At 34.6% G+C, this 12,013-nt stretch overlaps 2 protein-coding genes across 4 annotated transcripts; both read right to left on the bottom strand.

The window, feature by feature from the left end:
• Positions 1 to 583: 583 nt before the first annotated feature.
• On the bottom strand, positions 584 to 4,748 carry LOC120258160. Its single transcript, XM_039265511.1, has 7 exons — positions 4,454 to 4,748; positions 2,734 to 2,883; positions 2,527 to 2,627; positions 2,324 to 2,411; positions 2,202 to 2,243; positions 1,377 to 2,095; positions 584 to 1,304 (listed from the first exon to the last, which is right to left on the bottom strand). The coding sequence occupies exons 1-7, from the start codon at positions 4,746 to 4,748 to the stop codon at positions 810 to 812; spliced, it is 1,890 nt and encodes a 629-aa protein (XP_039121445.1). The 3' UTR covers positions 584 to 809.
• A 2,992-nt stretch (positions 4,749 to 7,740) lies between these two features.
• LOC120258301 lies at positions 7,741 to 11,758 on the bottom strand. Of its 3 annotated transcripts, XM_039265663.1 has the most exons (7): positions 11,198 to 11,758; positions 10,961 to 11,110; positions 10,441 to 10,541; positions 10,163 to 10,313; positions 9,327 to 9,763; positions 8,667 to 8,918; positions 7,741 to 8,558 (listed from the first exon to the last, which is right to left on the bottom strand). In XM_039265663.1, exons 1-7 carry the CDS (start codon positions 11,727 to 11,729, stop codon positions 7,935 to 7,937), a joined length of 2,247 nt encoding a protein of 748 aa, XP_039121597.1. In that variant the 5' UTR covers positions 11,730 to 11,758; the 3' UTR covers positions 7,741 to 7,934. The 3 variants fall into 3 exon arrangements, with proteins under 3 accessions (XP_039121597.1, XP_039121599.1, XP_039121598.1); XM_039265665.1 differs by lacking the exon at positions 8,667 to 8,918; XM_039265664.1 differs by lacking the exon at positions 10,961 to 11,110.
• Positions 11,759 to 12,013: the final 255 nt, after the last annotated feature.

The following is a 12,013-nucleotide window of genomic DNA, read 5'->3' as shown; positions in this document are numbered from 1 at the left end:
TAGTGTACTAATATTTGATTTTACAATCAAATGGCCTTTATAATCTTTGTCAAACAAACATATCAGAATTTCAACAAGCAGGTTAATCATAGGCACACAGGAATATAAAGCAGCTCTCTCTCTCTCTCTCTCTCTCTCTCTCTCTCTCTCTCTCGATATATATATATATATATATGATCATTCTATTACGTTCAAGATGAAAATGTTTAAACCAAAGAAAAACAAGAAAACCCTCTCTTAGGAATTTCAACAAACAGGTTACAGGCATACAGGAAAACTGATGAACTGACACCCATTCATTCATATAAGAACTCCATTAATACAAGAAGAAACACCGAACTTTCATAATTTTAACTCACCAGTAACCCTAGTCTAAGGCTCTAAGTAGATACTCATAAAGACTACAAAATAACACATAAAATTAGGAAACGGACAAACCAACTCTTGACTGAACCAGAAAACTGAGAAATGTTACCTTATAGACTCAGACTTTTTGCATTAATTCCTAACATAATAAACATGAGGGATGTACATATTAAAGATTAATAAGTTTATCATACTATTCATCAAACAAACGCAGGTCTTGGAAAGCACTCTTTTTATTCAGAGATTCTCAAAAGCAAAACGGAAACATCATTATTAAACTTACCAATACCCATAATTAAGTGACAAACAACAGTTTCTACATACTCAAGAAAGCAATGCACGCCTGCATCTCAACCTAAAACATGTCTTCTAATAAATCCAAACCTAAACTGGATCCACAAAGCAGCAACACCAAACAACACACAGCCGGAAAGATAGTGAGCTCACAGATGAAAGGCACCAAGTCCTTTGTATGAGCTTGCCCCCCCACCGTAAATACTAAGGTACATATTGCATGAGAAAGCAACTAAAAGAGCCACCAAAGCCAAGAAGAAGGATATGTTGGCAAAGAAGTACTTGGTCGGAAGAGATCGCCGGAAGTCTTGCTCTCTGTAACTCGATGTCAACAATGAGAGGAAGAGAACAAGCGCAGTTGCGGCACATGACAAACCAATCCAATATGCATGAGAGAAAACTTTGAAGGTTGTTTTGTGGATAAACACCGGGTTGTGGTTGGAGTCCTTATCGCCGGGAATGGAGAAGCTAGAGGCAAACATGACAGCCACCACAAGCACTGAGCATGTCTTCCCCATCTTTGTCAGCTGCTCCTTACCGTTCTTCACCATCTGCATATGGTTTTCAGTAAACAGCTCTTGCGCAGTTTTTTCATTGTTATTTCTACTATTCTCTAAATCTTTCGGTATTAGTTTCTTCACTCTCTGTATTCAAATCAAAACATTTACAATTTAAGGATGAAAAATGCACTTATATTGATTGTTAAATTAAATTACCTCAAACCAGCCAAGTTCAAGCTGCATTTGTAAGGCGCAAGGATCCCCAGGGACAGTTTTCTTCTCCTCTGCAGCAAAGTGAAGTATGTTGTTCTTTGTTTTCGGATCGATGTCCCATAACAATCTAGAAGGTAACAATGGATTGCTTCCGCGGACCATTGTCTCAATGATATTCACAATCTTGACTTGGCCATGTTGTATTGCAACTTGGAGGACATTTCTCCCATCTGTGTCCAAGGACTTTGCTGACTCTGGACATACCTTCAAGATTTTCTCCACAAATTCATGAAGGCCCATCTTTGCACCAAGAGTCAGAGGTGATTCATTCCAACGACTAATTGGCTTAAGATCTTCCTTAGTTTCATCCTCTTTTTGATTTTCTATCTTTTCTAGAGTTGTGGACAATTTACTAATTAAACCCTCTAGCTCAGGGGAAAGAAGCACCAGCTCTTTTTCTTTGGAGATGTTTTCATCCTCCTTTTTTTCTTGTGAATTTGATGGGACAATTGAATCTGATTTTGGGGTAGCTAAGTCATGAGGAAAGTCCATTAATTCATGACCATCAATAGATTCAATCTTCTCATCACCCTGAGCCTGAGGTTTTTTCCCCTTTTCAAGGAAATCCCAATATTTGTCATCTTTTGCAAGATACGCAATTAGATTCAAGACACATGCATGGTTTTTCTTTTGTTCTTGAATCTCCTCAACCATGGTGAACACTGTCCCATATCCAAACAATTGAGGACAATTAAGTTAGATGCTTTGAAAATGAAAATATATATATATATATATATGGAACAGAGCTAGAATCAGATTTAGACTCACTTTTCTTCAATATTTTTATGAGAAATAATCTCAGCCACCTAACTGCAATTGTAGCGATGAAAAGTTTTAGAGCTAGTTCAAATCATAAAAATGAAATGACACAGAAATAAAGATAAAATTACCTGCCGGAAATTCCATTATGTTATGAAATAGTTTGCGAGCTTTTATCATACAGCACGTAGTTTCGTCGTCCAATAGTTCACCATCCTTCTGGTTTTGTTCATCAAAAGGATATATATATATATATTAGTTACTATTACTAATTCTCTATTCAGAACAGTTGACCAAATACTAAATTGATCATGAACTAATACCCGAACTTTACCAAGGTTGTATTGGGAACTGTCATCTTTTGCTTCTCTTCATCTCCTTCTGTAATTCCCTTTGAATAAATCTTAGATGAACTCTCATAATTTAATGGGAAACCTAATAAAAAATAAAATTAAAAAAACACAAATTCCCTCAACAAAAAACAAGATAATTATGTATGATGTATAACTAGAGAGAAAGAAGATCGATTAAGGATGCTAACATGCGTAGATAAGTGATTCCACAAACCCCAACTGTGTGGCACTCCGGAAGGCTTGTGGGATGGTAGCAATCAGGTGCAGAGGAGTTACTGCTCTGAAATTCCTTCCAAATATCAAATCTGAAAACTGTTGTGCTATCTCCAAAGCAAGCTCTAAATCACAGAAATAAAATAAAAAGTAAAAACAAAATAATAATAATAATAATAATAATAATAATAATAATAATAATAATAATATTTCTCTCTCCTTTTGGACGCAAGAAGCCGGGTAAAAATTTTGGGTGCTCACTGAACTTTGCCCAATTTCAAGTTTGCTCACCGAATTTCAATTTGTATCAGACTGCTCACTGAATTTTAATTTAGTTCCACTGGCAGGTCACTTGATTGTTTCAGGTGAATTTTTGATGACGTGGCCGCCGGAATTATATATCAGTAAAATAAAAATATTTTTTTAAGCCACGTTGCGAAGCCCACGTCAGTACTTTGGCTGACTGGGCTTAAGTTGATAACTCACTTTGGCTTTCCCTTTCTTCTTCTACCCATCCATGAGCCCTAATTCCCAACAACCCGAGCCCTAAATCACTCCAGATACTTCACCGGAGAGGGGATCGCTGCAGTCCACTATTTGACACGAGCCTCCGAGAAGCTAGGCCGAAGGATTTCACTGGGCATTTCGTTCCATCGGCGTCCTTGTCATTTCAACGGAGTCCCTCTTCCACTGACCATGGTTGCGGGGGGGATGAGAATGAACTTTAATGTTTATCCAATGAGATCTTGTGAACTTTATTTTGTTTGGGAAACCTGCAAGGAAAACAAAATATATACCAGTTTGCAGCTGCAGCTTTATTTTATTGCAAATTTACTATATTTTTTTATGTAAAATTAACCTCTTTGAAATTTCAAACATCCAATTTACAGTTAACCCCATAATGAAACAGACATTTCCTCACTAGATTTTTTTATGATACATTAATCTCTTACAAATTTACATTCGAAAGAAACATCAACATTGTCTGAAAACAAAAACAAATACAACTAAAAAAAATAAATAAATAAAACAGCATAAACAGTGCTTCTTCTTCAATGCTCATGTCTTCCCAATGGAGAATGCTGCCAGCTTTCCTAGCTTCTCGGAGGCTCGTGTCGGATAGTGGACTGCAGCGATCCCCCTTCCCTGTGAAGGATCCACACTTCTGGGACTGCCGGGGATCCGGAGTGATTTAGGCCTCGGGTAGGGAGATAGGGCTCGGGTTAAGAAGAGGGTGGATGGGTAGAAGAAGAAAGGGAGGATGACATGGAGGGTGAGTTGGCAACTTAAGCCCAGTCAACCAAAGTGCTGACGTGGGCTTCACAACGTGGCTTAAAAAAATATTTTCATTTTGCTGACATGCAATTCCGGCGGCCACGTCATCAAAAATTCACCAGAAAAGATCGAGTGACTTGCCGGTGGAACTAAATTAAAATTCAGTGAGCAGTCTGATACAAATTGAAATTTGGTGAGCAAACTTGAAATTGGGCAAAGTTCAATGAGCATCCAAAATTTTTACCCGCAAGAAGCCACATGCATACCAGCATTATTGCCCATGATAGCACAGTGAAGAACATTGGAGCCATCCTCCCTTCTAGCATTCACAAATTGGCGGCCATGGTAGACGATCGAGCTCCCAAAATACATGCTTCTTGCCAAAGAGAGCCGCTTTGTGGAGTGGTATCTCTAGCTTACTGTTTGTGATACTGAGGAGCTCCTTGTTTTTCAAGATCATCTCTCTGGCAGCAGGGAGGTCCCCAGTCGCCGCTGCCACATGTAGGGCGGTGTCCTTTAACTGGTTTCTTGCTTCCAGCAGGCGCTTAGCGTTCACCATGTGAACTAATTTGATTACAAGGTCGGTCTTCTTGGATGCAGTGAGTACATGGAGGAGATAATCTCCTGAGAAGTTAACTGGTTTGTCTATGTATGTTGAGAGGTCATTCAGGTCTCCTTTCCGGATTGCATTCTTTATCTTTCGGTATTCTTCCATTGTGAGTCTTCCGAGAAGTGTGGATGTTGACAATATGAAGTTGGAATATTATAATAAATCAAACTTAATTCTCTAGTTTCATCCATGCATTGCTATCTATATATACTTAATTTAAGAAGAGGCCGTCTATATGCACAGTGGCATAAAGGCTGATGTGTGTGAATTGAGAATCAACAGCTATAGCTAGCTTCAGGACGCACCATGCACGTTCTTTGCTTGGAATGGTGGTTTTCCATGTCTTTTCTTTTTACGAAGCTTGTTTGCTTGTGTGTTAAGGGATTGCTAGGTTGGATTAGATTCTCAAGTTTAATTGGTTCATTTAACTTCACTAATATATATATATATATATATATATATATCAAATGCTAAACGCACTGTCAAGGTGTGTTTACAGATCGGGAATTGAACTTTCTTCAACTTGTGCACCTCACTCTAATGACACATAATATGGTTATAACTCTGTGTCCCATAATTAAAAACCCACTGCCACCACTTTTTTTATTAAAATGAATAAATTACAAATTTTATTGAGAAAAGAAAATAAGTATAGACAACAACTGTAAGGAAAAAAACAGTAACAACCAGATTAGAAAACTATTACCAGCAGTAATAGGCTTATAACAGAATAACAAAACTAAGAACAACCACTGCCACCACTATGGATAGCATAATTTAAACTCAAAATCTTTTAAATATCCCACACTAACATATTTCATTGTGGCGGAATGACATACAAAACATTCAGCCTAATGTATGTGTTGGAAATATAGTACCACATCGGTTGTGTAATAAAAGTGTTATGGGTTAATATATAGGTATAGAGGTTAAGTCACTAAGTCTTGAGACTTTTTGGTGTAAAACCCCTAAGCCCATATAAAGCCCATATAAGGGCCCACTAGTAGTAAAATATAAAATCTAACATGGTATCAGAGCAATATAGTGGAGCCACCGATGCGATACATAGTCCATGTGTAGTATGACCTCCAGTGCGTGTGTAGGACCTTGAGACACAAGTAGTGTCAAGTCCATGTAAAAGCGGACCTCCGGTGTACTGAGTCGCATGCAAGTTCGATCGAGTTGAACTTGAGGGAAGGTGTTGGAAATATAGTACCACATCGGTTTGTGTAATAAAAAGTGTTATGGGTTTATATATAGGTATAGAGGTTAAGCTCACTAAGTCTTTCGAGACTTTTTGGCTGTAAAACCCCTAAGCTCATATAAAGCCCATATAAGGGCCCACTAGTAGCAAAATATAAAATCTAACAGTATGAATTCCTTCGACAATTGTTTATAAAGCTTACATATTATTCAATTTTTTATCACTGTTATTGCTTTTAATATAACATTCTATTTAAACAAGCTTACTTCTTCTGTTTTTGTATTTTTATTGTTTGAGTTAATATATTGATATTTGTGTGATATGAGAAATTTAAAATCTAGTTAATCTTAGCTATTCATTAAAATTGTCACTGAGGGAGTTACATAAAGAAAATCCACCTTAAATTTAAGAGTGATTGTTTGACAAGTTACTAGTAAAGTATAAACTTCTTGAAGCAAATTAAATATTGTGACATCAAGATATCTTTACTTTTTATTCAAAATAATTGAGATATCTAGCCGTTATCTTTCCAGTGAAAAATTAGTTTTTTTCCCCTAAAAATTTCTATCAAGACAACTTACAAGTGACACAGCACAAGTTTTGTTTAATGCAAAAATCATTACCATGTCATATGTTTACATATTCACTTTTTATTTTTATTTAAATTGAGGTGTGTGATTTTGTATTTATTTATTTTTAAATAAGAAGATAAAATAGTTGGCAATTGTGAATCTTGTGATTAATAATCATTTACTGTGTACATAGTTATGATAAATAAAATTAATAAACTTATTCTAGTCATTACTCAAAATTATTTATCAACTTACTTTTGAGTTATTAGTAAAAAAAACTAACTTTTGAGTCGATTTAGTGAAAATTTTGTGTAATTTAAATTTGTTATTATATAATCCTATGTAAGTTTCATATTGTTTCTTCTTTTATTTTAAAGCATGCAAATTGTTTATTTATCTTATAAAGACTAAAAATAATTAGCATGCCAAATCAAACTGTTGAGTCCAAGTTTGAAGTTAGTTAATTTTTAGTGCTTGTTGAGACAGAATGAGGTCCTTAATTTGGTTAAGTTTCTTATCGTTGTGAAATTCTTGGTTACTTTGATTTCGGGTTTTTTAAGTTTTTCAAGTGTTATTCACTTTTAATCTTCTTGATTATGTTTGTAAAAAAATAATATAAAATTTAGTCCCTCTATTATTTAAAAATGATTCTTTAGTTGTCTTATTATTATTTTTGGATAAAGTGGATAAATCATATGAAAGAAAACAAAGGAACATTGAAGAAATCCTCTCACCAGAGATGAGATACAAAACAAAAGACAACAAGAAGAAAAACAAGAAAAATGAATAGAAGCTGGGCTGGCGAAGAATACCATCTAGTAACACAGGCCTGGCCATCATGTTCGTCTAATTATTTTTCGCCCTTAGAAAGTCCCTCTATTATCCTTTTAGAAAAAAAAAAAATTCAAACCTCCTAACACCAGTCAAATTCTCATTCTGCGATGATGTGGCATTGTTCACAATTAAAAAATTACGGTATTATATCCAGTTTAGCCCCTCTATTATTTCAAATGACTCTTTAATTCCTCTGTTATTTTTCAACCTTAGAAAGTTCCTCTATTTTATTAATTTTTTAATCATAAAAAATGACACGTTAGTCTCACAAACGAAAGGCCGTTAGTAGAAGGGATTTTTTTTTTTTTCAAACTTGAAAATGGAGGGGCTTTCTGATGACAAAAAATACTAGTGGAATTAAAGAGAAATTTTAAAATAATAGAGAGACTAAACTGGATATTATACTTTTGTAAAAATTAGATATATATATATATATATATATTAAAAAATAAATAAATAAATTAGGAGGTATTAAAACCCAAATATATGTTGATATAAAATCCAATCTTAATTCAGTCATACAATCCAAAGAAAAGAAAAGAAGACTGTGATTAAAAAAATAAAAATAAAATGAAAATCAGAAGCCAAATCCAAGCAGCCCTCATCACAAACTTAACACCAAACAATGGTACTGTTAAGTGTACGTCAATACGTGTGTACGTGTGTGCATGACAGCACTTATCATCGGCGGAACTTCTTTAAAATGAAATCCAAAAATCCAGAGCCAAAGCCACCAAAAAACCAAACAACGGCCCACAACAATGGGAAGCCAGTGAGCTCAAGGATGAGTGGTAGCAAGTCCTCAGCCTTAGGTTTCCCCCCTCCATAAATAGTAAGGTATGCATTGCATACGAAAGCCACCAGAAGAGCCATCAAGGCACAGAAGAAGGACACACCTGCCAATATACACCTGGTCGGAAGTGATTTCCTGAATGCTTCAGGGCTATAGTTAGACGTCAGGAAAGATAAGAAGAGAATAAGAGAACAAGTCGCCAAGGACAACCCAATCATATACGCCTGAGTGAACACCTTGAAACCCACTGACTCGTTACTGAAATGGTTTCCTTCAGTATTAGTCATGTTGTTTTTTGCGTTATTGTCTGAGTCTTTGCCTCCGGGAATGTTGAAGCTAGTGGCGAACACCACTGCTGCAAGGAGACCTGAACATGTCTTCCCTATTTCCATCAGCTGATCCCTTCCGCTCTTCACCATCTCGGCGTGGTTCTGGTCGAACAGCTCATGAGCCGTCTTCTCTTTTATGTTTCTGCTATACTCCATATCCTTTGGGAGCAGCTTCTTCACCATCTGTGTACATACAATAACATAAATCTTATACTATATATCATGTGAATATATATATATATATACAAGAAGTATATATATATATATATGTAAATCTATGTCTCTTATAACCTCAAACCATTTGATCTCGTGCCGCATCTGCAGTGCCAATCCTTCGCCTTTGATGGTTGTTTCAGCAGCATAATGCAGGATAGTGTTGTCCTTCATGTCAACGTCCGACAACAACCAAGTTGGTAACACCGGATTAGGTCCATTTATCATCTCAGCTATAATCTTCACAATCTTCACATAACGGTGTTTAATGGCAACTTGTAGGATATTAGTTCCGTCCATGTCTTTGATCTCAACTGATTGCGGGCATGCCTTGAAGAATTTCTTTTTTTATTATTAAATTGCTTTTACGAAAATAGATGATTAATAATAATAACAATAATAATAATAATAAATTCATTTGGTATGACACCAAAGTATAAGGGAGAGGTCATGGGTTCAAATCCCTCCCCCGACAGTACTATTCACCGTACTGTTCATATACTGTTCACCCGAGATTCTTATACTATTTTTATACTGTATATATACTGTACATCCGGGTTCCAGTACTGTTTGGTACTGTTTATATTCATATAAAAAAGACGCTTGTCGTCTATTATTCAAAATAAATAAATAAATAAATAAATTCATTTAGAAATGTGATGAAAAATGAAATAAGATGAATACTATGAAAACCAAAAGAAGTACTGAGATGGTATATATATATATATGTACACGCACCTTCAAAATTTGTTCTACATAATCATGTAGCCCCATCTTGGCACCAACTATGAGAGGTGAGTCATGCCATCGTGTTGGTTCAGGCTCCTTTTTACTTTCGCTTTCCTTCTTGAATTCTTTAAACAAATTATTTTGCTCTTTTATCAAATTCGTTTGCTTTGAAATCAAATTCTTTATCTCTAAACAACAAGATGGAATCTTTTCATTTTGGGGACTAATAGTAGCTCTTTCATCTGAACTATCAAATGGAGCATCTGAAGTTCTGTACTCAATATCATCATCATCGTCACTATCATCATCGTCATCAATTTCTTGCCTGAATATTCCATGCTGGATGAAATCCCAGTAATCCGGATCTCTTGCAAGGTATGCAATAAGCTTCATGGTTTGTGCGTGCTTCGTCTTTTGTTCTTCAAGCTTCTCTACCCTTTTGGACACTGCTCAATTTCAAATAGTTCAATTTCAAAGTAGTTAATCATGGACATTTAAAACACTTGTGTACATAATTAAGTATTTTTTAAAAAATAAAATTTCATGCGCAGTGAAAGTCACTTTGCGTGTTGGATGAAAGGTGTATGATCAAAATATAAAAAATACTACAGATATACTATTAATTAAAAACACTGTATAAGAACTATTCATCTGTTCAATAATTAAGTAAATCAATTAGTTGTTGCATTGGCAATACAGATGATATATATTAAAAGAAATTAAATTTAAAATAAACTAAAATCATGATAGATATTTTATTGATAAAAGAATAAAATTAAATAGGTAATACTATATCATATATGAATTTAACTATCATTTGTACAATTATATTTGTTAAAACTCACATTTTTTCAAAATTAAAATGATGTAGAAGCGCACTTGAAAGGCACCCCCAGTTACATAGCGTTGACAGTTCTTCAAGAATTTTTTGCTAGACTTTGCCTTTGATTCTTTTAGAAATTTGTCATCTTCTGCATTATCCTTATCATCCTCGACCTTCATAATTTATTCATGCAAATAGAATAAAAATTAAAAAAATTAAAATTAAAATATTTTAAAATATGAAATAAATTTTAAAATAAATATAAAAAGATGTATGAGTATCAAAACTTCATTAATTTACCCAATATTTCGAATGTTCGGAGCTTGTGGACTTGTGAGGAGCCTCTTCATCTCTTTTTTTTCCAAGTTTCTTTGAATCATTGTGGCTATTTAATGGAATAACTGAAATGTCCAATATATATATATATATAACAATGAGAATTGTTGAGTCGAAAGACAAAAGAAAAAAAATATAAATATTAAAAAACTATATATATTTTAAAATTTTGTAACATTTTCTTAGTTTATAATTGTTAATAATATATTATGGTTTGAGTATAATTTTTTATATATTTTTAAAAGATAATTTGAAATTATAACTTATAAATTGCTAAAAATAAAGAATATCATCATCATCATTTATTAATTTAAATGATAGATGGAGAATGATGGGTTATTTGCAACAAAATAAATGATGGGAAGAATTTTTGATAAATATTGATAAAATTGATATTAAATCCCAATTAAAACAAAAACACATTAAATGTAATAAATCTCATAAAAAGACATCAAAAGAGAGGTATAAGATAGAGTGTGCTAACTTGCATAAATTAATGATTCCGCATGCCCCATCACCAAACTACTTTGAAACATTTCTGGAATGGTGACCAGAAGTTGTAAAGGGGTCAATGCCTTACTATTCCTACTCAGCATCAACTTTGGATATTGTTGTGCTATTTTTAAGGCCAAGTCTACAAATAAAAGAAGAAAAAAAAAATCATTATTAATTCATACCAACGTTAATTAAATAGATGAATCAATATAATATATATATATACCTGGATTATTGCCTAATATGTTACAGTGAAGAACACTGGACCCGTCTTCATTTCTGGCAAAGATGTCGCTGCCGTAACTTAAGAGGCAGTCGAAAGTGTCGGCACTACCAAAACGAGCGGCCCTTAAGAGGGGTGTCTCCCAATTCTTGTTTCTGTAATGGATGAGATCGTCATTTTTCAGGATGAGGGCAGTGGCCACAGCCTTTCTATCCATGGCCGCTGCGACGTGTAAGGCCGTGTCACCGACCTTGTTTTTCGCCTTCAAGGCCTTGGGCGTCATCATGTCGATCAGTTTGAGCAAGATATCATCCTTGCTGTCATAAGCTATCATTACGTTAAGCAGCGGGTCCTTGGAGAGGTTTACCCACCGGAGTTCACCATTTGAAGTAGCCTTCACATATTCTTGTAGGAATGCGAAGTCTTCTCTTTGGATTGCACGGTCTATTGCTTGGAATTCTTTATATGTGAGATTCTTTTCGTCATTGGATTTTAGGGGTATGGTCGTGGTGGTGGCTGGTGATCTAGGGTCCATTTATTGATCTTCTAAATTGGTTTGTAATCTTTCGCAATGCTATGGTTGGTGAGTTCAAGTGTATACAGAGTGTACGTTAAATATATGTACATAAAGGAAAAGTAAAGTTTTGGGGTGTTTTTTTAATCACTTGATCATAAAGCAAAGTTGATGCAAGAAGACAAAATCATAAATCAAAGTTGATGCAAGAAGACAAAAAGAGAAAGAGAGCTCTCTTTTTTTTTCTTTTTCTTTTTATCTTCTCTCTCTCGTACTACTACTGTGTATGTTTAAATTCTAGAATG

This window comes from Dioscorea cayenensis, chromosome 4, assembly GCF_009730915.1.
Source record: "Dioscorea cayenensis subsp. rotundata cultivar TDr96_F1 chromosome 4, TDr96_F1_v2_PseudoChromosome.rev07_lg8_w22 25.fasta, whole genome shotgun sequence".
In the NCBI taxonomy this organism is placed as follows: Eukaryota; Viridiplantae; Streptophyta; class Magnoliopsida; order Dioscoreales; family Dioscoreaceae; genus Dioscorea; species Dioscorea cayenensis.
Note: the sequence above shows the minus strand (reverse complement) of the source record. Positions and strands in the feature narration are given on the sequence as shown.